Here is a 26458-nt window from a genome sequence, read left to right as displayed (position 1 = left end):
AGTCTCTGGCATCTCAAGCTAAAAGATCTCAAGTAGCAGGGATAGGAAAGGCACCTGCCTTAAACGTTGGAGAGGAGACAATACTAAGCTAGATAGACTAATGGGCCTGACTCAGAAAATTATTTAAAGTTTTTTTAAAATGTATACTCTGCTTTTCTCCTTCAAAAAGGAGTTGCTCAAAACGGTTTACAAACAATAAAAAAAAAGGCAGCTTCGTGGCACTAATCATATCATGTGCCATCTGAAGCATATGTGGTGTGACGTTTTTCTCTTCTCTCCCCTCTCCTCTCCTATGACTGATGTCTAGACAGCCATTTTCATTGTATATTGTGCACCAAGAGCAGATTTAAGTCAGGGAAGTTGTGCAAAGCCATTCCCACTCCCTTGCCTGAGCTGCTGTTGTCACACTGGTCAAAACACAGCAGCTGACATGGGTGTAAAGATTTATCATCAGAATCTTCCTTTGTCCTAGATGTCAATCTATGAACAAGATTTGTCCATTATTGCAGGTCTAGTAAAGAATGGGGTGAGGTGTGAAGAGTTACTTGCTTGCACTCAAGTTGCAATCCTAAGACTCACAGAAGTTGGGAATGTCTCACTCTACAATTCTGTCAGGTCTGTCCATTTAATGTACCGACACAGCACATAAAAGGCCTGTGTGTGCCAGGAAAAATAAGATTGATTTCCAACAATCGCTGCTTTCAGTTGACCAATTTAGGCCCCTCTGATTTATTTCAGGTAGTTTTAATCTCATGGGGAAAGTGTTGTAGCTAGCTGAAGATATTTTGATCTATAGTACCAGAAATGGATTTATTGGATTATGGATTTACTGGCATTCTGCCCACAGTTTGGGTTGTTGTTTTTTAAACCATAAAACAGACATAAATATAGCAGTATTTTCTGTGGTGTATGCTGCAAGGAAGAAATAGCAAAATAATGGTGGGCTTACATAGATATATTCATGTGACAGTTGCTGGTGCCTTAAGGCAAGCTTGAATAAAAAAAATCTGAATTGAAGCATTTGTGAATAAAGAAATGGAATACAACAAACATGAAGGAAAATATCCCAAGTGTTTGAGTATTCTGAAATTTTGATTTCAGGGTTTGCTTTTTCCATAAGGTTATATTGATAGAGGGTTAAATGAAGGAGTTGATGTGATCTCCAAAAACTAAAGGCAGTTTTCATCTCTCTCTGCATGTGAATAGCTCCGTCCCCACAACCACATCCATGCCTGTGATCCCATTAAGAGAACACTGGTGTGAAAGGGTGTATGGCAGGAGTGTGTGGCAGCTAAGCTGTGGCTCTCCAGATGTTGTTAGACTCCACCTGCCATCAGCCCCAATGGCCAGAGATGATGGGAGCTGTAGTCCAAGAGCACCTGGAGGGCCACACATTCCACACTCCGGCTATACAGGAATACAGTGAGGCATAGCCGTTCCTCTGGTTCCAGTAGCTAGAAAAAGCACAACTTGCCAAATGCAGAAACAGTTGTCTGCTGTTTTTCCTGGTTAGTTACTGGGTAGCAGCTGCATGCATAAAAGGAAATCTGATTGTGTGAACAGGCTCCTAAAATGGGATTCGTGTTAAAGAAGGGATGCCCCCAGCTGGTAGCCCAAAATCTGAGCTTTGATTTGTTTGTTTTTTTAAAAAAGTAAGTCTCTAGCCCTTCTAGAAAGAAAGTTATGGAGCAAAATGTGCCAGTACCCTTGTAAGTGATTTATGTGAAATGACCCAGCTTGGCTGCTCCTGCCTGTCAGTGTTATTAGCCAATGAGGGAAGTAAGAGCTGTAATTGATAAGTGAGTTGTTTGGACATCAGGTAGTAGGAATCCCGGGGTCCTAAACAGCTGCTGCTTTGCCCTCCCTTTTAGTGCACTTTTCCTGCTTCTGTCTTTTTTCCTAGTCCTTGGAAGCTTCATAATTTGTCCTTCCATTTTCCCTAGCAACCTGGATGCATATTCCTATGCTGGAATCAGGTAGTGCCTAGAAATAATTTCCTGCAAATGCTACTACACAATAAGTGTGGGTGAATGTTAAAGAAACCCCCTTCCCCCCCAAAGGCAAGTACGAAAACTTTGCATAGAGTCTCAGACATGTCTCTTGCTTTGCAGAAGCTAAAGACTAGGGACTCATTAAGAACGGACTGTATAGTTAACTTACAGGATAGTGGTATATACATCTACTCAGAAATAAGTCTCTTTATGTTTAATAGGGCTTACTTCCAGGTAAGCGTAGACAGGATGGCAGCCTAGGCTTTGGTTTAGCACTGGCATTGGGGAAGAAACAGGGTTCTTGTGCTTTTTAACAGCTGTGTGGCAGGGAGAAGTTCAACCAGGTCAAGTCTTTTAGTATAGAAACCCCATTATGGGTAAAGCATCACCATACCTGCTCTCTAATGTTGTGTTATGCCTGTTATGGGCCATTGCCTGTATTACACAGCCACAAGAATGGCTGTATACTGTAGCCAACATGGATTTTTCACATTCTGCAATGTTAAATTGACAATACACCCCATGCCATTCTGATGCTTACAAACATAGTCCTGAACTCAGAAACGCTTGCTTAACAACCCTCCAAATTTTCATGGTGATACACAAAACAGTCAGAGATAATTGAGAGTTCAAAGTGTAAAAAGAGATAGAGAAACCAGACCCCTGTTGGACTTTTTTCTGTCAGTGTTCTCATAATTTGTTGAAATTAATTAAAAATCAGCCATGTTCACAGAGTACCTGTAATCCTATTACTGGCCTTGCCCCATACTCCGACCTTCATCTTCTGCAGTTTAAAAGTTAAAAAAATGCCTAGCTGATTTTGAATTAATTTAAGAAATTTAGCGTTAGAGTCAATGATAAGCCCAGACATGCTCAGTAAGAACCAACTGTCAGTATTCTAAAAGCCAGACTCACAGTTGCTTGGCTAATCAGGGGGCCACATCCACGCCAGACCTTTATTTCACTTTAGACAGTCATGGCTTCCCCCAAAGAATCTTGGAAAGTGTAGTTTGTGAAGGGAGCTGGCAGTTGTTAAGAGACTCCTATTCCCCTGACAGAGCTCCAGTAGCCAGAGTGGTTGAACTGTCAGCCCCTATTCTGGTCATTGTAGCTCTGTGAGGGGAACAGGGTATCTCCTAAGAACTCTCACCACCCTTCACAAACTACACTTCCCAGGATTCTTTGGGAGAAGCCATGATTGTCTAAAGTGAAATAAAGGTCTGGTGTGGATGTGGCCAGTGACAACATTGGTTTAAATTTGGGTGGGAGACTACATGTGCCTGCTGAAAGGTGGGGGAAATCAGAAAAACAATGATAATATTCACAATGTTTCCTTTTGGAAAGGAACGGGGCTTCCCCTCTGCCCAGTACCCACCCACCCAGTCTCCTCCCCACCCCTGCTCTCCTCCTCCCCTCTGGTCAGAGGCACATGCTACCAAATTCTTCCAAGCTACACAGGAAGTATATTGGAGTGTGAAAGATCAACCCAAATTGAGTTTCCATTTGTACAAATTTGTAGGGCAGTACAATATCTCAGAGAGGAGGTCAGGTCTCCTGCTCCCCTGGTGCATTCACTATAGCTTCCCAATTTCCCTGCTTTTAAATGTTTGATAGAAATATCTGTTGGCTATCGGTACTTTCTTAAACCGTAAAGGTTTTTTTGCCTGTTAGTGAATTGGCTTCATATTACTGTGATTGCTCAAATAAGAGCATGCCATTTTTTGTTATATATTTTTGTTTCATAGAGCAGAGAGCAGTCTCTCCTCCTGTCTTGTAAATTGTAGTGAATCTTTTCTTAGATTCAGTTGCCTGAGTATATAGATATTTCTGGGCAGGTAGCCAGTGCTCACACATTGTTCTGCAAACAGAAGATAACGCACAGTCCAGGCAGCAGATGGAATTCCTTAAAAGGCAGAGGATTGTTGTGATTTTTGGGGGATTCAGGTATCTGAGAACACCAGATTGAGCAACCAGGTTGAGAAACTAGATAGAGGAACTATATTCACTAGAATGCACACTTTCTGATAAGACAACATAGATAAAGCCATGCCACTAGAGGTACTATACCAGTCTCTCCGAACTGGTCAAAGAACTGCAGGTGTTGTGAACTGCATGTCATCTAATGGTGAGAAGTATTACTGTATGTATTTCCAACTACTTTGTTACTCTGGCTCTGTAGTAAGATTTTGAGTCTGGTTCATATATTGTAACCTAAGAGATTTTGTATCTTCATGGTTTTATACTTTGATGTTAAGTGAAGGTATACAGCAACCTACTTTATGCTGATTTTGTATTCTTGTTTTCTGATTTTGATATGATGGCTAGAGCCACCTGAAGTGCATTTACTAGTTGTAGGGTTGAAGACACAAATAGCGTATTATAAGAATATTCCGCTGTCTGACTCCCCATTTAATTTCCTGATACCTCCCAAGACCAAAGAATCCTTGGGTAGGGTCTCCAACTATTTAAATTTGCCTACTCAGATGACTGCTGTTGGAAATCTGCAGGTTTAGGTGAGCTAATGTTTAACATATAAGAATTCTGAATAGATATGGGTGAGGAGGGAAAGCAAGAACCCTCGATCCTGTGCATTCTGAAGAAGGGGGCCACCGTTGCTGGTTTCATGCCGCACCCCTTAGTACTCTCTCAAAATTTGAAATGTGCCCTCTGGTCCAAAAAAGTTGGTGACCCCTGCTCAAAGCATTCCAAAATTGGATAGAACGTAGCAGCATTGTGCAGTCTGACTGGAGCTGAATTTCCAGTGGCTGAGAACTGATGAGACTATTCTGTATTTGTTATCTTCTTAGTCTGATCTGAATTTTGTTACATTGTATCATATTCTTCTGTGCTCTACCTGATTTTCAGTTTTGAAGGGAGGCTATTTTTTTCTCTATATAAGAGTAAAGCATGATAGTTTTGCAAGAAAAAACTCATTTGGATGTATGTAGAACCATGTAATAGGCATATAATCATTCATGAATGTCTATAACTACATTCACAAATTAGGGCTGACTGTTTTAGATGAAGTGGTTTACCTGTAAAAAGTTCTGTAAATTGTTCATGTCAGATTGGAAGACTCTCTCCACCACTTTCGCTACTGTAGAGGGGAAACTGTTTTCCAGTGTTATACAAGTTACGTTGGGTAAGCTGGCAAAAGTAAGCTTTTCTGACTTGTGCTCCCATGACAGAATTTCATCTGGAAGCCAAAGCAAAGTCTGTTCTTCCAACAGGATTCGGGTGGCTCTGCACTTTCCACCACAGCTGTGTTTGCTGTGAGGAGGACCAGTGTAGTTGTGGCAAAACATTATTAGTGAATGTTGTCTGGTACCTCGGTTCCAGCAGTATTTTTTAAAAGTTCTTCAGTAAGCAGTCGCTTGCTCTGTCTGTACATGAAAGTGGGGTTGCTGGCAAACTCCTTGGGGAATATTCTAACAAGGAACAAATCACAGTCGCATATCTCACTTGCATTGAGGAATGGCTTGTTTCTCTCCCGCCCCCCCCGTGTGTTTCTTTTCCCCCTCTGTCACGTCTCTGCTCTTCATTGCTTGTGTAACTCTCAGCACTTTGAACTCCTCCAGCTGAAAAATGCCTCTGTGCTCCTTCTCTGTGACACAAGCAGCTGTGCAATCAGCGAGCCCAAGAAAGATGTCTGCCAGTACTAATCATTTTGCATGCACCAAGCCTGAGTCCCGTTCACTCTTTGCTTCATTTTGAATGCACCTACAAAGGGAAGCTTCAGAATTTTGTCTTGCTAATCAAAGCGTCAACTTGATCTCTTAAGGGGTTGCCTGCAGTCAGGTTTAATAATAGTTTCGATGTCCAGAGTAGGAATGGGGAAGAAGTTCTGTTCACATTTAAAGTGGCATCTATCAAATTCATACTTTCTGAAACAATTTGAGAATCAAAACACAGCCCTCCTTCAAACTTTGCAATTCTCCAACCAAACAATGTTTACAAAAATTAGCGGAAATTGCTTGCAAAAATATGTATAGTCAAAACTGCAGACAGAAATGTGTTTCTTAGGAGAAATTCACACTAAAACACTAAAGAATTTTCACAAGGTTTGTGTGGATTTTTGCAGAAATGAGAACTGAATACAAGATTGTAAAAATGAGAAACCGAGAGAACTGAAAATGACCGATCTTTCGGTCCCTAATACAGAGTAATCATTTAAAGGATCTTGCTCATACAAATGGACATGTGATGCTAATTCACAGTCCATGATTACCATAAAGATGGGCAGTTGTTACTTCTGACTTGGCATATGTTCTATGGTAACCCTGAACCTCTAGCTTAAAATTCTGGGGCCTTGATCTTTGCACATTTTTAGTGTCCCTTATCACACCATTTGTCCTTCCATTTACTCTTGAGATAACATGCTCTTCTCACCTGTGCGTAGATTATGCTCACAGCATTTGGAGATAGCATATGCACTGTTAAGAAGAGATGTTGTGTCTTCCACTATAGAATGCATTAATGTTTGGAAATGCTCAGTTCAGATCAGATTGCCATAATCATACACACAGACCCAGAACATATTAAAAGGAACATTCACCTATCTTTTGTGAACACAGCCTTGTTCCTGCCTTGAAACTGGTTTGACCTAAACCCCTGTAACTGGCAAATGCCCTGCCCCAGCTGTAACTACAGTTGTATGGTCCAGCAGAATGGGTTACAAACAGTATATAAAAGGAGTCTGCCTAAGCTTTAGTACATTGCAAGGGCTGCACATCAGCCTTTGGGGGCTTTTCCATTGCTCAGTCTAAATCTTGGGTGATATGGAAGGGGGGAGTTAACGTGTGTCTGAAGAATTTTGTTTTGCATTTTGAGCCAAAGAAGAAATTCTTGGGGAAATCACATTCAGTTCATAACACAGCTACACTGGACACATTCATATTCTGAGCTAGGTAATTATGAGCTTTAGCTTACTAGCGACAGTCAGTCTCCAGGGGGCCCAGTGGCATAAAAGAAACAAGGGATTGTGTTTAATGTTAAAGTGAATGTTCTGTCAGCACAAGGATTTCTCCTTGTGCAATGGAATGTTCACCCCCTCTTCTCCCCCCATGTTCTCCCTAACTGTTCTATGGGTTCCACCAGCCCTTTGGTGCAGATTCGGGGACAGTGTGGGGAGAGGAGAGGGGGCAAATCTTGTTGGACACTGCCCAAGGAAATGTGCCATGTGTGATTTTATTTGTCTAACCAATATTTTGTTCTTTCAGCTTATATGGGCTTCTGACTGACTAAGTCAAAGCCTCCTTAGCTTTAATTTAAGAAACCTGCATAGTGTGCCCTCAAACTACTTGTAGGATGTTGTTTTTTGCCAGTTTATTAGCAATATGTGTGATGTGTTTTATTAAATTTCTAGAGTTTGATGGTTTTTGACTTTACTCCTTTTGTCTGATTCTCTCCAGAAGATGCCTTTATAATGCTGGAGATTAGAGCATTTCTCAGCTAGGGTGACAAAAGTGACCAGATCATGGAGCAGAGATTTTTCTTCCATTTTTAGAGTTTGGGAAGAAAACACTTAAACTGTCTGAAAGGATTGTTTCATATTTTTGTTTTTTGGTATTAAAAGAGCCATCAATAAAGCAGGTTGTTTGTTGTTATGTGCCTTCAAGTCAATTACAACTTATGGCGATCCTATGAATCAGTGACCTCCAAGAGCATCTGTCATGAACCACCCTGTTCAGATCTTGTAAGTTCAGGTCTGTGGCTTCCTTTATGAAATCAATCCATCTCTTGTTTGGCCTTCTTTTTCTACTCCCTTCTGTTTTTCCCAGCATTATTGTCTTTTCTAGTGAATCATGTCTCATTACGTGTTCAAACTATGATAACTTCAGTTTCATCATTTTAGCTTCTAGTGATAGTTCTGGTTTAATTTGTTCTAACACCCAGTTATTTGTCTTTTTCGCAGCCCGTGGTATGCGCAAAGCTCTCCTCCAACACCACATTTCAAAGGAGTTGATTTTTCTCTTATCCGCTTTTTCCACTCTCCAACTTTCACATCCATACACAGAGATCGGGAATACCATGGTCTGAATGATCCTGACTTTAGTGTTCAGTGATACATCTTTGCATTTGAGGACCTTTTCTAGTTCCCTCATAGCTGCCTTCCCCAGTCCTAGCCTTCTTCTGATTTAATGGAGTGTGAAGAATGATGGAAGCTTATGATGAATAGTCCTAACAGTGATAATCATTTATTCTTTGCTGAGTCATCTTGAGGCTGATATTATGGCTTTATCTCCCACAGGTTCATGGCTGTGGGGAGAAGGCCAAAGCATATGCCCGGCAGAGAATCAGCAAAGAAGTGTCTCTGCATGCTGGGAGTGGATTAAAAGACAAATCCTTGGATCCTGCCAAGAGAGCTCACCTCCAGAGGCGCCTGGACAAGAAACTAAGTGAACTGACAAGCCAGAGAAAGAGCAAAAACCAAGACAAAGAGAAATGAGAGGATTTGCTCTGTAAAGGCAAGACCCCGGCCAGCTTGTCCTTGAGGTACCATCTTACAGCAGCATGCTCAGGCTCCAAAAGAAAAAGTCAATCAAGCTCTCCAACCTTTTGGTTTGGTTTGTCCCCTTAATAGCAGGAATGAGCCATTTAGCTTCACAGTCCTCAGAGGGCCAAAGATTGAAGAAGGATTCACGCTGTCTGCAGCTTTCAAACAATGTTTAAGTTGCTCCTTGTCTGTAAAATCAGCCTTGCCCAAACCCTAAAGCACTGTTGGTTAAGGAGAAAGGTGGGCAGCTTTTGTTTGTAGTAATTATCTTTATTGGCAAGGTAATAAATGGGTGCAGAGTGGGTGCAGAGCAGGTTTTACAATAAAATTGTGATAATATATGCCTTGAGCAGTGTCCATTTTTGCCTTTGCATGGTAATGTAATAATCATTTTCCATGGGACTCTGGGCCCTCCTAACCAAAGAGAGGGGGTAATAGAAACAGCCTCAGGTGATTCACAAAATTCAGAAAACACAAAGAGGCATTTCCATGTCTCCAGCTTGGAGATGGGTATGTTGAAAGAAAAGATTCTTAAAAGGTATAAATTAAAATTTTGAGGGACACAGCTAAGAAAAACCTTGCACAGCTGTTTCCAATCTTTGAGTCTCCAGACATTGCTGAACTACAACTCCTGTCAGCTCCAGCCAGCATGGCTAATGGTCAGGAATGATGGGAACTGTAGTCCATCAACATCTGGGGACCCAAAGGTTGGGAAAGGCTGACCTAGAAGAACAATTTGGGTTTACTGGCCCAGCATATGGCGGGGGGTTAGTTAATAACACAGGGGCAACATACCCTTCATGTATTTCAAAAAACAGGTGCACTTTGGACAGTTGCTGAAGCTTGTGAGTACTGACCTAAGACATCAAATAGCAAATCAGAAAGAGGGAAATATCCTTGTCCAGTATAATTCTACACTATGCTTTTGCCACAGATAATTTGTAATCTGAAGTAATTTAAGTAGCAGTTAATTTGCAGTGAACATACTGAAAGCATTTCCTGACTGATGGTGGGTATCACTGGAATTTGTCGTGCTAGCATGGGTGATGTGATGACTAAACCATCAATGTGGTTTTTATGTTTTTGATTTATAGATAATTTATATGCAACTAATATTTAAATAAAACTCTAAACTGTGTGCAACATAAGTGAAAACAGCAAATACAAAAAACCACAATAAAAATATAATGATTAACTGAACAAAACATCCTCTTTAGTATCAACATATAGTATAAATATTGCATATAAAATTAAGTACAAACATAGTAAGCTAAACAAAATATTCCCTAGGCTTCAAGAAAAAAATGTTTTAAAAAGCTTATTTTTTCACATAGAAGATTAAACAAAACAAATCAGCTCATTTTTAATCACAATATAATAAAAAGCAAAACAATTAAAACAGCCAGCCCCCTTTATAATAACAAACAGAATTTAATCTAACTACAGTTGAAAATAGATACCATTCAGTTTACTCAAACACATCCTTACAAGATCAACACACTCATGTTCATCAGACGTTATCAACATTCTAAACCAACACACTCAAACTCACTATTTTAGCACACCTCAAATTACACTCTACAACCACTCACATAATTCAATTCACATCCTAAAAACAGCACGATCCCATGTCCACACCATGAGAACCACTCAAATCTAAATACATGCAAACAAACAATACACACACTCTAAATAAAACATTTATACCAAATACTCCCCCTTGTCTCTCACTCAAGGGGGCAGACACTATTCCCACCAGGCTGTCACCCTGGAAGTGAGTCATTTGTCTGCTAAAACCTAAGATGCCTGCATGCTGACAGAAATTCCAGCATAACCCTACAATTGGCTATTATGGCTCTCAGATCCTTGTTTTTTTCCTCGTACGTTCCGCCGTCACCCTTGTCCACTGGTATGCCTGCCTGTTAGAAGAAAATGTAAATGTTTGCTTGATGGCAGAAGATCTCTCATTTTCTTCTTAGAATTACACAGCCTTTTGTGTCTCTCCTTGAAAAGCAACTATAAAATCTCTTGAAAACATCATGAAATGTTAGGCCATTGTTGGAACCCAAATTGAAAAGCGGCCTTGAGGGGCATTGTTTCTTTTTAAGAGAGATGGAAGGATTTATAGAAACAGGGGAGTGCAGATGGAGAAGGTTGCCATGCTTCTTGGATCATTGTACAAAAATACCAGCTGTAAAAGGAACCCTATCATTTTAAAAAAATGATAGTGCTGAAATCATCCATCAGAAGCCTTAATGTGTTTCCCTGTATAATGCCAGTGTGCTTCCTTTCACTTTGGATACTCCTGTGAGCTGCGGTGGTGCTGTCATCTCTCCCAGGGAAGATGTGAGGCTTGTCTTATGCTGAATCAGACCAGCTGGTCCCTCTAGCCCCCCAGCTCAGTCTGCTCCAACTGGTAGCAGCCCTTCAGGGTTTCAGGCATGAAAATCTTCCCCAGCCCTGCTATTTCACTTGTACATTCAGTCCCAACGTATCCAAGTAAGTCTTCTGCATATGACCATGTGCTCTATCCCTGTGCTAGCACTGTGCTATAGACCTTAGCTTTAGAGTAAGGGAACCTCTAGGCCTGGGGCCAAATGCAGCCTTCCAGGCCTTTCTGTTTGGTCCTCAACACTCTTCCCAAGCTACACCTCTCACTGACCCTATTCCATGCCCAAAATGCTTTAGCCTGGCTTGAATGTGTCCTTGAACTGTGATAATGCCTCTTGATTGTATGTGTGTGTGTATAGAAACCTCTGACTTTTGTGTGGCTGGAATGTAGTCTACTGTGCAAAGGGTTGTGGTTGTTGCTGTTCATTACATTTGTATACCGCCCCATAGCCGAAGCTCTCTGGGTGGTTTACAACAATTAAAAACATTAAAAACAAATATACAAATATACAAATTTAAAAACACATTTTTAAAAAACAATTTAAAAACACATGCTAAAAGCGTTAAGAGTCACATCTGTTGTTCTGCCCACCTTTTGCCTCTGGTCTCGCCCACTACTGACATGAATATAATTTTTATAACCATTTTTACTGCATTTTCAAGTATAAGAAACAAAATATGAAAAGGACCCAGATGAACACAATAACACATCCATAGGAAAAAAGAAGAAAGGGGATGGATGGTAATATGTGATATAATAACCAGATTTCCCAGGAAGCTGATGACATGCAGCCCCTTGCAGATTGTGCATGTGGAAATGCGGTGTCTGGCTGAAAAAGGGTCGCCATCTCTTGGCTTAGAGCCACAATATCAGTGAGCAATTTTTTCCTCCAATGCATTCACGTTTCAGTAAAAGTAGACACATTATTTGGGGCTTTGCAGCTGTTTATTTAATGACCAGATAGTTTCTAAAAAAATTACCCAACAGTGTTTGCTTCATTTTGTAAAACTAAATTCAATCAAGAAGGGGGGGGAATAATTGTTGCATTTTCAGGGGAGGGTTCTCAGTGTCAGGTTGTTATGCATATTTTGTTCATTGTCTCAAATAAGAAAGGGAGAAGATGTGTTCCACTTCTGTTTTTGTCAAGCAGTGTCCTTGATTTTCACCTCCTTCTGTGAAAAGGACCACAGGAATGTAAAATGGGCTAAGGTTCTGTTACCTAGAATGATTATAAATCCTAAGTTCCTTTTGCCACAGATGTCCTAGATGTTCTTGGCAGGATTTGTTCAGGCTTGGGCTTAAAAGCACTGGGACATAGTTCTCTTGCTATGTGTTGTGTCTCCAAGGATCTACAAAAGCCCTGCAGTTCTACCATCTGCCAGTATTAACCTTGGGTTTGTTACCTTTCCACTCTCTTTTTTTCTTTTAATAAAATTAATGTGTTCACTTTCTCTTGTCAGCCTTAAAAACACAAGTGCTGTTCGTGCTTTATCATCTGGATCCTAACAATTGGTGTCGCATCATTTTGAGATTCTAATAATGATGCAGCTATAACCTTGATTGCTCTTGGATTCTGAACTCATGATGTATGAATAATCTCAGTCCACAATAATAAAATGAAATTGATTTCATTATAAAACCCTGCAATAATTATATCCTGCCTAAAGTTAATGTACTCTGTTTAGAAAACCTCAGTGTGACAAGATGAAATTTTATTGGAGCAAATGCAAACTGCAAATTGGTATGCAAGATCCAAAAGGGGATCTTGGTCCTAGTTGTGGCTGATTGATTGACTAGGTAAATGTAACTTACAGAGAACTCCAGCGCATATCATTGCACTCACTGTAGCGTGTGTGTGTGTAATCTGGAAAGTTTTACAAGTGCCTACATTTTGTTTCCTAAAGGAGGACATTTCCCTTCAAATTTTATGACTGTGTGTATATTGTATAATATTTGGTAACTGTGTGAAGAATGTATGGTGACATAATAATCATATATATGATACTATTTTTTAAAGTATTATTACTTATAAAGTGCCTAACATTTTCTAAGCAATTTACCTAGATTCTAGTCCTGCAAGCAGAAACTGTCTAGATATTAATCTAAAAGACATGATGCAAAAGGATTAGGGAGAAAATTACATTATGCCTCTTTTAGCAAACAGCTGCAGAATGGCCACAGAGGAGACAGTTCTGGGAGAGGAGGAGCTAAAAGGGCATTTGGTTCCAGGGGACTTGATGAAGTGAGCTTCGTCTGTCCTCTCCCTTAGATGCAGTCTGATGGTAATAGTCTAGTGGGTCTATAGCTGAACAGTTATCTTTTCCTGCTATATAAAGCTACATGATCAGCAGCCTTGTTGCTGGACTTGAGTGACTTCAGATTGGTGTGGGGGTGGGCAGAGACACCCCGAGCATTTGTATAGCCTCCCGCGTAGAAAACTAAGATGTCATAGGGACCATTCTCTCTGTGTCATGTTTGTTTTTAATGTGCAATAAGAGTTCGTTTTTGTTGTGAATAAGGAAGCACTCAAACATATGGTTCTCCTCCAGCAGCCTGTAATCCAGAGGCAGATGCATCATGGGAGACAGCTAATCAAACCTTTTGTTTTCTGAGACAGACAGGCTTCAGCAGTATCAAATTTCTCTTCATGTGCATAAGAATTTCCTTTTCTGGAACAAAGTTTGCCTTCAAACCTGTGTTAAATTTTAGCAGAATATGTTTTATGTACTAAAAATGCTAAACTGGACACTCAAAATCTGTTTTGTTCCCCTCCCTACAGGTCCTCTTGCCCTTCTAGGAGATTGTGTGTCAGTTTGTGGCACTTAGACATGGCCTGTGTGAAAGAGATGGAAGGAAGCATAATGCATTTTGACTTGAGAGTAGTCTTCTTTCCAAATATATTTTGGAATTGTTACATGAATAAAAGAATAGGAAGTATAGGTTTCGTGAAAGTAATAAAACTAAGTTTCTATCTTTTTTCCCCCATAAGAGGTACCCCACTGTTTAAGGGGGTTTCCTTTGTTTCATTCTTTCTAACAACATTTTCCTATGCAGTGAGAAATTTTCCTCCATTTGTGAACACTGGAGTGACAGGTTTCCCTTTTATACATACACTCCTGTGCTTCATGGCACAGTGGTGTTCTTTACAGTTACTACCTGATCCCCCCTTCCATCACTCATGCTGACATAAAAAGGAGGCTGCCGACCTGGCGTGTATAACTGAGACCTGGGTGGGTGATCAGGAAGGAGTTGCTCTTTCCCAGATCTGCCCACCTGGGTATATGGTTCAGCATTATGGTAGAACCGAAGGACGGGGAGGCGGGGTTGCTGTGGTCTATAGGAGTTCTTTCTCACTCACCAAGCACCCTGTCCAGGTGACGACTGGCTTGGAATGTCTCCACCTTGTGCTGGGTCAGAGAGACAGACTGGGAATTTTGTTGGTGTACCGCCCGCCCTGCTGCTCAACAAATTCCCTAACTGAGCTGACAGAGGTAGTCTCGGAGGTATTGTTGCGGTCCCCTAGACTATTGGTACTGGGGGACTTCAACGTCCATGCTGAGACTGCTTTATCTGGGGCGGCTCAGGACTTCATGGTTTCCATGACAACCATGGGGCTGTCTCAATTTGTTTCTGGCCCGACGCATGTGTCGGGACATACCCTTGATTTGATCTTCGTCACTGGACATGGAGATGGTGATCTGGAGGTTGGGGATTTATCATCTATTCCTTTGTCATGGACAGATCACCGATTGCTGAAGTTTAGGCTCACAGCAGCCCTTTCCCTCTGCAAGGGCGGGGGACCTATTAAATTGGTCCGCCCCCAGAGACTAATGGATCCTGAGGGTTTCCAAAGGGCTCTGGGGGTTTTTCCGACTGAGAAGACTGGCGCTCCTGTCGAAGCCCTGGTTGAACTGTGGAATACGGAAATGACCCGGGCGGTTGACACGATCGCTCCCATGCGCCCCCTCCTATGCAGAGCTCATACAGCTCCATGGTATACCTTGGAGCTGAGAGCGATGAAGCAAGAGAGGAGGAGGCTTGAGTGCAGATGGAGGCGAACTCCCGATGAATGCAATTACACCTTGGTAAGTGCTTGTTCTAAGCAGTATATAGTAGCGGTGAGGGCAGCAAAAAAGAGATATTTTGCTGATACTATTAAGTCATCACTCTCCCGCCCAGCGGAGCTCTTTAAAATTGTGCGAGGGCTTTTACATTCTGGCCCTCGGGATATTATAGATTCATCTGTAGCCCGCTGTGATGAGTTCGCCGAGCACTTCCAAGATAAGATCACATGCATTCGCCGGGACTTAGACTCCAATATTATAGCAGTTGGACCTAATGAAGTATCCAGATCACGGTATTGTCCTCATTTATTGGATGAGTTTCAGTCTGTGCAGCTTGAGGATGTTGACAGGATCCTTGGACTGGTGCGGGCAACCACGTCTGTACTGGATCCTTGCCCCTCTTGGCTGGTGAAAGCTGGCAGGACCGGAACCGCCGGCTGGGCCAAGGAGGTAATAAATGCCTCTTTAAGAGAGGGAGTGGTCCCTGACTGCCTAAAAGAGGCGGTGGTGAGACCACTCCTGAAGAAACCCTCCTTGGACCCAGACAACTTGAACAACTATAGACCTGTGGCGAATGTTCCGTTCCTGGGCAAGATCCTGGAGCGGGTGGTTGCCGGCCAGCTCCAGGGGCTCTTGGATGACACTGATTATCTTGATCCATTTCAATCTGGTTTTAGGCCTGGTTTTGGCACTGAAACAGCCTTGGTCGCCCTGTATGATGACCTCTGTCGGGAGAGGGACAGGGGGAGTGTGACTCTGTTGATTCTCCTTGATCTCTCAGCTGCTTTTGATACCATCGACCATGGTATCCTTCTGGGAAGACTCACGGAGTTAGGAGTTGGGGGTACTGCTTGGCAGTGGCTCCGCTCCTACTTGGTGGGTCGTCACCAGAAGGTAGTGCTTGGGGAACATTGCTCGACACCCTGGACTCTCCATTGTGGAGTCCCGCAGGGATCGGTACTGCCCCCCATGCTTTTTAACATCTACATGCAGCCGCTGGGTGCGGTCATCAGGAGTTTTGGGGTGCGTTGTCATCAGTATGCTGATGACACGCAACTCTATTTCTCCTTTTCATCCTCTTCAGGTGAGGCTGTTAACGTGCTAAACCGTTGCCTGGCTGCGATAATGGACTGGATGGGGGCTAACAAACTGAAGCTCAATCCTGACAAGACCGAGACGCTGTTGGTGAGTGCCTTCACTGCCCAGATGGAGGATGTTCATCCTGTTCTTGATGGGGTTACACTCCCCTTGAAGGAACAGGTTCGTAGCTTGGGAGTTCTTTTCGATCCTTCCTTGTCTCTCGAGACCCAGGTGGCCTCGGTGGCACGGAATGCTTTCTACCATCTTCGACTGGTAGCCCAGCTACGTCCCTATCTCGACAGTGACGACCTCGCCTCAGTTGTTCACGCTCTGGTAACTTCTAGGCTGGACTACTGCAATGCGCTCTACGTTGGGCTGCCCTTGAAGATAGTTCGGAAACTACAGCTAGTCCAGAATGCAGCGGCCAGATTACTGACGCGGACCAGAAGGTCTGCTCATATAACACCTGTTCTGGCTCGTCTGCACTGGCTTCCTATTTGTTTCCAGGCTAAATTCAAAGTGCTGGTTTTGACCTATAAAGCCCTACACGGCATGGGACCGCAATACCTGGTGGAACGCCTCTCCCAATATGAACCTACCCGTACACTGCGCTCAACATCTAAGGCCCTCCTCCGGGTGCCATCCCATCGAGAAGCCCGGAGGGTTGTGACTAGAACTAGGGCCTTTTCGGTAGTGGCCCCCGAATTGTGGAATAGTCTCCCCAATGAGGTACGCCTGGTGCCGACGCTGTTATCCTTTCGGCGCCAGGTGAAAACTTTTTTATACTCCCAGGCATTTTAAAGTGTATTTTAAAGTGTATTTTAAAGTGTATTTTATAGTGTATTTTATCAGTATTTTCATTATTGTTGTATTTTGACGTTGTTGGTTCTTTGTTATTGTTTGTTTTGATCTTTGATTTTGTTATACATATTGTATTTATATATTGTGCTTGTTTTATCTCTTATGTACACCGCCCAGAGAGCCTTTTTGGCTTAGGGCGGTATATAAATTAAATTAAATAAATAAAAAAATAAAATAAAATAATACCTTTGGTAGCCAGAACACATTTGCCCCATTGATTTTGATGAGATTAAGCAAGCCGGGCTTTCTTCCTTTATAATAAAAGTGTAAGCCCTCACACCATCATGATGTCACAGTGTGATAGTGGGGACAGGGTCTTACGGCAAAGACCGCAGAGCGAGCTGGTGAGCGATGCAGTGGCCATGACCACACCGCCCAGAACTCGGCAGCCATGGCCACCTCAGGTAGGAGGCCAACTTTGACAACCCATGGGGGGGAGGAAGGGGGAGCTCTGGTCACAGTAGGTGGGGTTTGTGAGCAAAGCAAGCCTGGACAGCCGTCCCTAGTAGTTACATATCTTTTTAAATCTTCGAATGGTTTACCAGAACCTTTCCTTCTGTAATAAGGTGCAGCTGTTTGACCCTTTAAGTACAACTTCCTTGAGGTCTTGGAACTGTGGTAGTTCGGGCATTTTCTGCCTTTTGTAGCTAGAGGCAGTTGCAGTCTATATGGTGATAAAAGTGTAGGGTGGCTAATTCAATTATTAAAGCCTCTTTACACCTGACTGTGTTTGGGTTTATTATTTATTTAAAATATTTCTATCCTGCCCTTCTACCCATTATAGGGCACTCAGGCAGCTTACAATAAAATTGAACATGTACATAATAGAAATTGTACACAATAAAGATCACAAAAACATTAAAATAAATTAAAATATATAAATGCAATTAAAATACATAAAATACTATATATATATATACACACACACACACACACACACACACACACACATACATGTATATAGGGAGTGGTACTGAAGGGACTACAGATGTAAAAATTTAACATAGAAGGCATAAAGTCAGTGTCAGGGTCTACCCTCAGTCCCTCCCCAAGGCTCCCCAGAACAAGATGGATTTCAGAAGTCTCCGGAAAACCATCAGGGAGGGAGCAGAGTGGGCTTCTTGGGGTAGGGTATTCCAAAGCTTGGGGGCCACAGCTTAAAAGGCCCTCTTCCGCGTGCCTGTCAGTCTTACATCTTTCATTCCAGGCACGCAGCTACAAGCTACTGAGACTGAATCTGTCCAAATTTTGACAAACATTTGTCAAGAAATCTGGAAAACTAAACAATGGCCCACAGACTGGAAGCGTTCAATATATATCCCACTTCCAAAGAAAGGGGATCCCAGAGAATGTAGTAATTACCGAACTATTGCCTTAATATCCCATGCAAGTAAAGTAATGCTCAAGGTTCTACAACAAAGGCTCTTACCATATATGGAGCAAGAAATGCCAGACGTCCAAGCTGGATTTAGAAAGGGAAGAGACACCAGAGATCATATCACAAACATACGTTGGATAATGGAACGGAGCAAGGAATTTCAGAAGAAAATCACCCTGTGCTTTATAGACTACAGCAAAGCCTTTGACTGTGTAGATCATAAAAAACTATGGAATGCTTTAAAAGAAATGGGGGTGCCATGGCATCTAATTGTCCTGATGCACAACCTATACTCTGGACAAGAGGCTACTGTAAGGACAGAATATGGAGAAACCAATTGGTTCCCCATCGGAAAGGGTGTGAGACAGGTGTATTTTATCACCCTATTTGTTTAGATGAAGGAGGTGTGAAAATTGGAGGGAGAAACATCAATAATTTAAGATATGCAGATGATACCATACTACTAGCAGAAACCAGTAATGATTTGAAACGAATGCTAATGAAAGTTAAAGAGGAAAGCACAAAAGCAGGACTACAGCTGAATGTCAAAAAGACAAAAGTAATGACAACAGAAGATTTATGTAACTTTACAGTTGACAATGAGGACATTGAACTTGTCAAGGATTATCAATACTTCGGCACAGTCATTAACCAAAATGGAGACAATAGACAAGAAATCAGAAGAAGGCTAGGACTGGGGAGGGCAGCTGTGAGAGAACTAGAAAAGGTCCTCAAATGCAAAGATGTATCACTGAACACCAAAGTCAGCATCATTCAGACTATGGTATTCCCAATCTCTATGTATGGATGTGAAAGTTGGACAGTGAAAAAGGCGGATAAGAGAAAAATCAACTCACTTGAAATGTGGTGCTGGAGGAGAGGTTTGCGCATACCATGGACTGTGAAAAAGACAAATAATTGGGTGTTAGAACAAATTAAACCAGAACTGTCACTAGAAGCTAAAATGATGAAACTGAGGTTGTCATACTTTGGACACATATTGAGAAGACATGATTCACTAGAAAAGACAATAATGATGGGAAAAACAAAAGGGAGTAGAAAAAGTGGAAGGCCAAACAAGAGATGGATTGATTCCATAAAAGAAGCCACAGACCTGAACTTACAAGATCTGAACAGGGTGGTTCATGACAGATGCTCTTGGAGGTCACTGATTCATAGGGTCACCATAAGTCGTAATCGACTTGAAGGCACATAACAACAACAACAGAGAAGACTAGAGGCAGCTGATCTTAAATCCTGGGCAGGTACATATGGGCGTAAGCAATGCCTCAGGTACATTGGTCCAAGGCCGTTTAGGGCTTTAAAGGTTAGAACCAGCATTTTGAATTGGGCCTGGAAACAAATTGGGAGCCAGTGGAGTCGATAAAGCAGAGGGGTGATATGCTCCCTGCAGCGTGCTCCAGTTAACATTCTAGATGCTACATTTTGAACCAACTGTAATTTCTGGACCGTTTTCAAAGGCAGCCCCACATAGAGTGCATTACAGTAATCAAGCCTCGATGTCACCAATGCACATGTCACTGTGGCCAAATGAACTGCCTCCAGGAAAGGACTCAACTGGTAGACCAGTTTGAGCTGGCAAATGCACTCCTGGCTACCGCAGCCACCTGATATTCAAGCAGCAGGGCAGGATCCAGGAGGACTCCCGAACTGTGGACCTGCTCCTTCAAGGGGAGTGCAACTCCATTCAGAATAGGCTGCAACCCTATCCCTGGTGCAGTTTCCCCCTTGCTTAGTACATTCTGGCTTTCTACACTGTTGGGGTTAATGAGCAACCAATTCCTTTAATACAGCATTCTGGACTACTTCAAATATGAAGAATAATGCCATATTAACAGAGCCTCTTCTCTGAAATGTAAGAGAACAGAAGTGTGACACAAGGCTACGGTATTATAATAAATCCAAGGAGGACAATAATTTTCTCCATACTTACTGACTCTGTGCATAAAATATGCTTGAGCTAACTTTTTCAAAGAACGGATAGACTTGCAGCCAAACAGTAAAATTTTCACCTGGGCTTCTTGCTGGTTGATATTAATTCTGTCATTTAAATTTTCCTTTAAAATATGCAAAGAAACCATCCCAAGGAAAGTCCCCAGCTGACATTTATTTATTTATTTATATCCCACCGTTCCTCCCAGCAGGAGCCCAGGGCAGCATGACATGATGAGGCTGAATTATTTCAAATCACAGCAGAATAGAACAGACTATAAATCTCATCTTTTCTGCTTGTGCTTCTGTTTCCTTTTCTGCTTTTAGGGGTATCTATTTCTGCCATTGTTTGCCAGAGCTTTATTTGAATTAGGTATCTTGTCCCATATCTTACCTTCATTGCCTGGACCAGCACTTCTGTTGGGGAGGGGGGGGAGAGATTGCGGGAATGAGCTCTGAACTATCTATGTTAATGAGAAGGTCCCCCGCAAACCAACTTGTATTTAAGCCAGGGTGCTGTGGCTTCCTCTATAAGGCTCAAACATGGAGCATTGATAAGCTTTCTTTTTATATATTGGCCTCTTTATTGATTTTGTTCTGTGCTTGTTATGTATTTAGTCTTTATTGTTTCATTGTGATATTGAGTTTATCCTATATTTGGTTTTGCTTTATTTTAATTTATTGATATGTTTTGTAACAAAAAAGGTTTTGTATTTTTATAATCTGATGTTTGTTGTCAGCTGCTTTGAGTGCAGTTCACTGTGGGAAAGTAGCATTAAAATAAAATTTAATTGCTTCTGACATTGGAGCTTAGTCCCCAAATCAGTTCGGAAATAGTAAAAAGATGTTGCCACTGAGCATGTTAAGAGTACCTTCTCACCACTGAGCATCTGTAGTCTATTCCCACATATATCTCTATATAGCTATACATATATCTACCTTCCTCTTTCAGAAACTCTTTTGAGACCTTATCCCAGTCTGTATCTTTGTTGGAATTGCTTTTTAATGTTTTAAAAGATGTTTTTAAAATATGTTTTGTTTTAATATTTTCAAATATGTTTTGTTTTAGTATTTTTAAATATATTTTGTTTTAATGTGTTTTAAACTTAAATTTGTTTTTAAGATTTCAGAGTGCTTTTAGTGTTTTTGTTTGCCACCCTGGAATCCTTCTGGAAGGAAGGGCAAGATATAAATTTAATAATAAATAAATATCTAGGCTGAACTGAGCTCCAATTCCACATTCTTTTAGAAAGTACTGGTATCTGCAAGCAGTCAAGGCTCTAGCATTTACTCCATGAACCAAAAGCTACTGCATCTTAACTAGTTCCAGTTAACTTTTATTTCTTTATTCTTTTTCAACAGAAATAATCACTATAACAAACATGATTATAAGGCCAGATCCCTCTAGGGATGTTACACTGTACTAGTGTGACATGAGGAACCGGCTTACAAAGAAAGCTTCTTGGTTTCACTCTGTATTGGTTGTTGGTGTGCATGATCCTTTTGCAAAAGTTAGCATATTTTGGGGTGGCTCTTACTAGCTGAAAGAAGAATGGATGGTTTTAAAGTTTAGATGCCTTGTGTTCCAGTAATGCAGTTGTCACGAGAGCATGACAGTATATATTCCCTGCAGAGAAGTGAACTTGCAGAGAAGTGATCTGTCCAGGGTACTGAAGGTCCTCTGCTCTTGGTGAAAGGAGTAATTATTCTAGCCCCAAAATTAATCATGACATGCTCTAACAAACTTCTTTTAAAAATAGTGGAGTAAATGCAATCCTTAATGTATTTCAAAATTTACCTGTAGAATGGAACTCCAAATACTCAGATAACCCCCAGAGTTGCTCAAATACCCACCCCCAAGATGGCACATAACTGAATAGTGTTATGAGGGCCCTTCAGACCATGTTAATCTTAGAGGATGGGAGGTGCAGATCAACAGTTGCTCAGGACTTACAGAGCTTTATTAATTCTGGAGTGAGAAATAGCACAGGGTAGTTGTAATCTGCTGTATGAAATCAGTATTTGCTTTATTAAATCAGTTTTCCCTAAGGACTTAATGTTTCATGTCTGATGTCTCAAGGGGTGGAACTAGATCTAATGGATTTCAGTTTCCAGAAGGGTAGATCTTAGTTTAACATTATGGAAAAGGTTCTTGGGAGTAAAGGCAATTTGACAACTGAGCCAATTATGTAAAAGGACTGTTGGCTCTCCCTCCCTGGAATTCTTTAAGCAGAGACTGAATCACCAATACTCCTATGTCAGCCAAGGAGTTGGACTAAATAGCTCACAAGGCTCCCTCCAGCTCTGTGGTTCCCTTCTTTTCAGGATCTATGTTGCTGAAGAATCCAAATCTGCAGTCTCTTTATCTGGATGGCTCTGTAGTGCTGGTAGGATTAGAGGCAGCAATTGTTTTATTTTGTTGCTTAGTAAGAAAGCTTTGTTGCATCACTGCATCTTAGATCAGATCCAAGGAAGAGTTCTGCATTTGTGTTTAAAAACAAACAGTTGCATAGAGGAGCATATTTTATGAAAGACAAGTACTTGCTGCCTTTCATATCAGACTCTGTTTCAGCCCATTCATACTGGTCTGTAAGACAACAGCATTCTCTAAGGTGTCAGCTGTGCAGAATCCAGTCATTCTCAGAAGGATTTGTCAGTGTCACTGATAATCAAGTATGCTTATAACCATCTCAGTAACCTGAGTGTCAGTCCTCATATAGTTGAACAGCACCATCGAGGCACAAGAGGGAGGTTTCAGGAGACTTGGAGGAGCTAAGATTGCAGAAGTACATATTTAATATATATACTAAAGGCCCAATGAGGCCCCCATCACCCCAAAACAGCCTAATGAAGATTGAGCATGCCTTCTGCAATGCTGACTAACTTTTGGAGGAGGCACAGAAAATTGGGTAAATAGAATGGAGTATCCTTGAATAGGCATGGCTGATTGGCTGGATCACTGAATAGGACACTGAAGGTCTCGCTCACTGTGTTCAGGCTGCGAGTGCCATTCCATTCCAAAGTGGCACCAGCCCCACACAAGAGGGAGGTAGCAAAATCCCCTACAGAGGGGAACCCTCAAAACTCTCCAATGAACTGCCCAAAGATCATGGTGGTTTGGGCACTCAAAAATGTTCTAAATAATTACTAGAACATGGGGTCATCCTATGGAATTGATGGGCAATAGGATTCAGGACAGGTAAGAGCAAGTTCTTCATACAATCTGTAACTAATTTATGGAATTTTCTGTGGCAAGATTTGGTGGTGGCCACTAACCTAGATCGCTTTAAAGGGGGATTAGATTAATTCATTGAGTTTATGTCTGTCAAGGACTATTGCTGAGGAGCAATAGTAGGAGAAGGCTATTGCTTTCAAACCCTGTTTGCAGACATCCTGAACACCACTATGTGAAACTGCATGATTTTCTAGCTGAACATTTGATCTTATTCAGCAGTGGTGCTCTTACCCTTTCTAGCCTGTTGAGCTGTGAACCAGGCAGCAGCGTAGCACAGGGCAGAGAATGGCACTAGAGCAGGCCTGCCTTTTACCTTAGCTAGCACATAGGCTATTATATGTCAGTTAAGAAGAACTTATAAGCATCCACTCTAGGCTGACTGCTCAAGAGCTATCATATGTATTGTGAGCTGAAGACTGATTTAGTCTGAGAGGCGTATTCTCATCTGAGTCAAGCATTTATCACATCCCCATTCATATGTTCTGTAGATCTGGCAAAAAACTTCATGGTTTAACAAGTATTAGATGAGAAATCTGTTTCTCATTGTGATGTCACATTCAGTCAAATTATATTAAATTTTAAATTGTATCATTCATTTTGAAAGAAGGGAGAAGCATGAACATATTTCAGTGCAGGAAGAACAGTCCACATCTTAAAAAAACAACCTTTCAATACTATTTCCTCTTCTTGCTTTCTAGCAGACATATTTGGAATTCCATCACCACCAATTCACATTTCAAGAGTAGGATTGCCTGCCTGTGTTTGGAATATTTCTACTGAGTCTTTATAGGGACATGGACTAAGTGTTTCCTTAGAATTGCAGAACAAAAAAAGTATTATTTCACCAATTTCCTGCCTGCAACCTGCCACATTTAGAATCCAGTCCAGTTAAAATGGCCAACTGGGATTACATTGCTTTGGTCTGATGGACTTCCATAGAGCAAAATTATCTTATAGAATTATAGCATTTGAGAGGATCGTGGAGGTCAACCAGTTTGGTGCAAGATCTGTAATGCAGGATGTATCTACAGCCTTCCTGGCAGATGGCCACCCAGGGCGTGCTTCAATGCCTTCAGTGAAGGAAAGCCCTCCACCTCCTGAGGCGGTCTGTTCCACCATGGCAGGTCTCTCCATTGGAAGGTTTCTCCTAATGTTCAGCCAAAATCTGCTTCCCTGCCATTTCTATCCATTAGTTCTAGACCTGCTCTTTTCATCTTGTCTCTTTCAGTTTCACTCTGTTGCAGTCTGAATAGTGTGACAACAACAAAAAATCAAGCCATAATGCATGAGAGCAGACTTCCTAGATTTGAGCCCGGTTTGAAGGAAATCCCTTCCCAGAATCAAACACAGTGACCATATGAACCATCTCCTCTTCAAAGAACACACAATGCAACTTTCACTCAGTTATACTACTGAATTAAAACAAGGCTTTTGTAATAATTTGACTAATTATTGACCATACTGATGGATCCAGAGAAGCCCTCATCAAATTTCATTCATGTTTGTCCCCTGCTGTCTCAGTAGGAGCCATTCAGCATCCTGTTTCTCTCCTGCCTATGCACTGCCACCTCTCACAGGTGAGTGCTCATAGGGTTTCCCCACCCAAAAACAATGCCAGATTTCCATAATTAACACCAGTGAACAATATATGCTCCAGCAGATTGCACGGACTCTGCAAGAATTTGGGGCGGTGGTGACACATTGCTATGTTTAGCTTCTGCTAGAGGTAATTAGCACAAGAAGATATAAGCAAGGACCTTGTGGTGAATAGGTACTTATGAATTCAATGGCATAAAAGCAGCATTTAGAAGACTCTTATATCAGACATGGACCCAGCTAAGAGCTTTGAGAAGATGCCAGGCTATGGTCTGAAGGCACATGAGGCCACTGTCTTGCTGAAGCTGCGTCTAGTCAGTGCCTGGATGGGTGACTGCCTGGGAACTGCATATATGCTGCCTTGGGTTTTCTGATGGAAGAAAGGTGGGGTGCAAATGTAATAAATAAGAAAGATACTTCCAGTCAGACCTAGTGTAGAAAGGCTTGCACCTTTTTGAAGAGATACTACAATTAGTGCATGTGCGTGTGCACACATACACACACACAGTGCTCAGAACTGGAGCAACCTCAGTCTTGTGGATGGCGTTGCCTTTGCATGCTATTAGCTATAGCTGTTTGTTCCCCACACCCACCACACACTGTAACAGGGATGGTGACCCTGTGGCCATCCAAATGTTGTTGGATTGTTTCTTATCATCTATGACAATTGACCATGTTGGCTGGGACTGATAGGAATTGTCCACCTCCATGTAGAGGTCCACACGTCCCCCCACCCTGCCCTATGCTAGTGCCAACTGAACCTCATTATTCAAAATGAAAGATGGCTGTTGAAAGGAATGACAGACTTCTCTAACCACCCCATGTTCAGGAATGCACAGTCATCATAGGCTTTGACTGTGTCATTACGAGACTAAAAGAGCGTTGCAGACCAGAAGGGTGGAAGAGCAAGACCATTCTTGAGCTGATTTCTAATGAGGTAGAAGCTTATAGGTTCCTTGAAGCTCAGAAAAGACCAAGGAGTGTGCCGGGAGTGCATTACAGGCTCTTAGGGCTTGCAGCTCAATACTCCTTCCCCTACTTCAAAAGATGCAAAAAACACAACTGCTTTATGGAGAGGTTTTGACATTGTCCACCAACCTCTATGGAGTTTGATAGCTGGAATAAAGTATATTAATTTGGATGGATTGACTCATTCTGTTAATCTTGGTCGGTGGCAGGGACGGTGGGAATATAAGAGTGGCAAAAACCCATGCAGTCAGTGGCATGGAGGTAGGGACAGGAGATCATTAGAGATCCTGGCATTGCAGACACCAGCCCCTGCAGTGTCATGATCTCCTGCGATCTCCTGTCCCTGCCTCCTTTGCCACTGACTGCATGAGTCTCTGCCACCCTTATGTCCCCACCATCCCTGCCACTGCCAAAGGGCATTTGCATCTGTTCAGGTTTCTGTC

At 41.9% G+C, this 26458-nt stretch overlaps 1 protein-coding gene across 2 annotated transcripts in view; it reads left to right on the top strand.

Annotated features, from left to right (window-relative positions):
• Positions 1 to 8828, top strand: part of IGHMBP2 (immunoglobulin mu DNA binding protein 2) — a 110420-nt gene extending 101592 nt beyond the window's left edge. For both annotated transcript variants that reach the window (XM_061609917.1, XM_061609916.1), the window contains exon 15: positions 8242 to 8828. In XM_061609917.1, the coding sequence (XP_061465901.1) occupies positions 8242 to 8439 (198 nt within the window). In that variant the 3' untranslated portion in view covers positions 8440 to 8828. The remainder of the gene's footprint in view (positions 1 to 8241) is intronic.
• Positions 8829 to 26458: the final 17630 nt, after the last annotated feature.

The sequence above is a fragment of the Rhineura floridana genome, chromosome 2 (genome assembly GCF_030035675.1).
Source record: "Rhineura floridana isolate rRhiFlo1 chromosome 2, rRhiFlo1.hap2, whole genome shotgun sequence".
NCBI lineage: Eukaryota > Metazoa > Chordata > Lepidosauria > Squamata > Rhineuridae > Rhineura > Rhineura floridana.
Note: the sequence above shows the minus strand (reverse complement) of the source record. Positions and strands in the feature narration are given on the sequence as shown.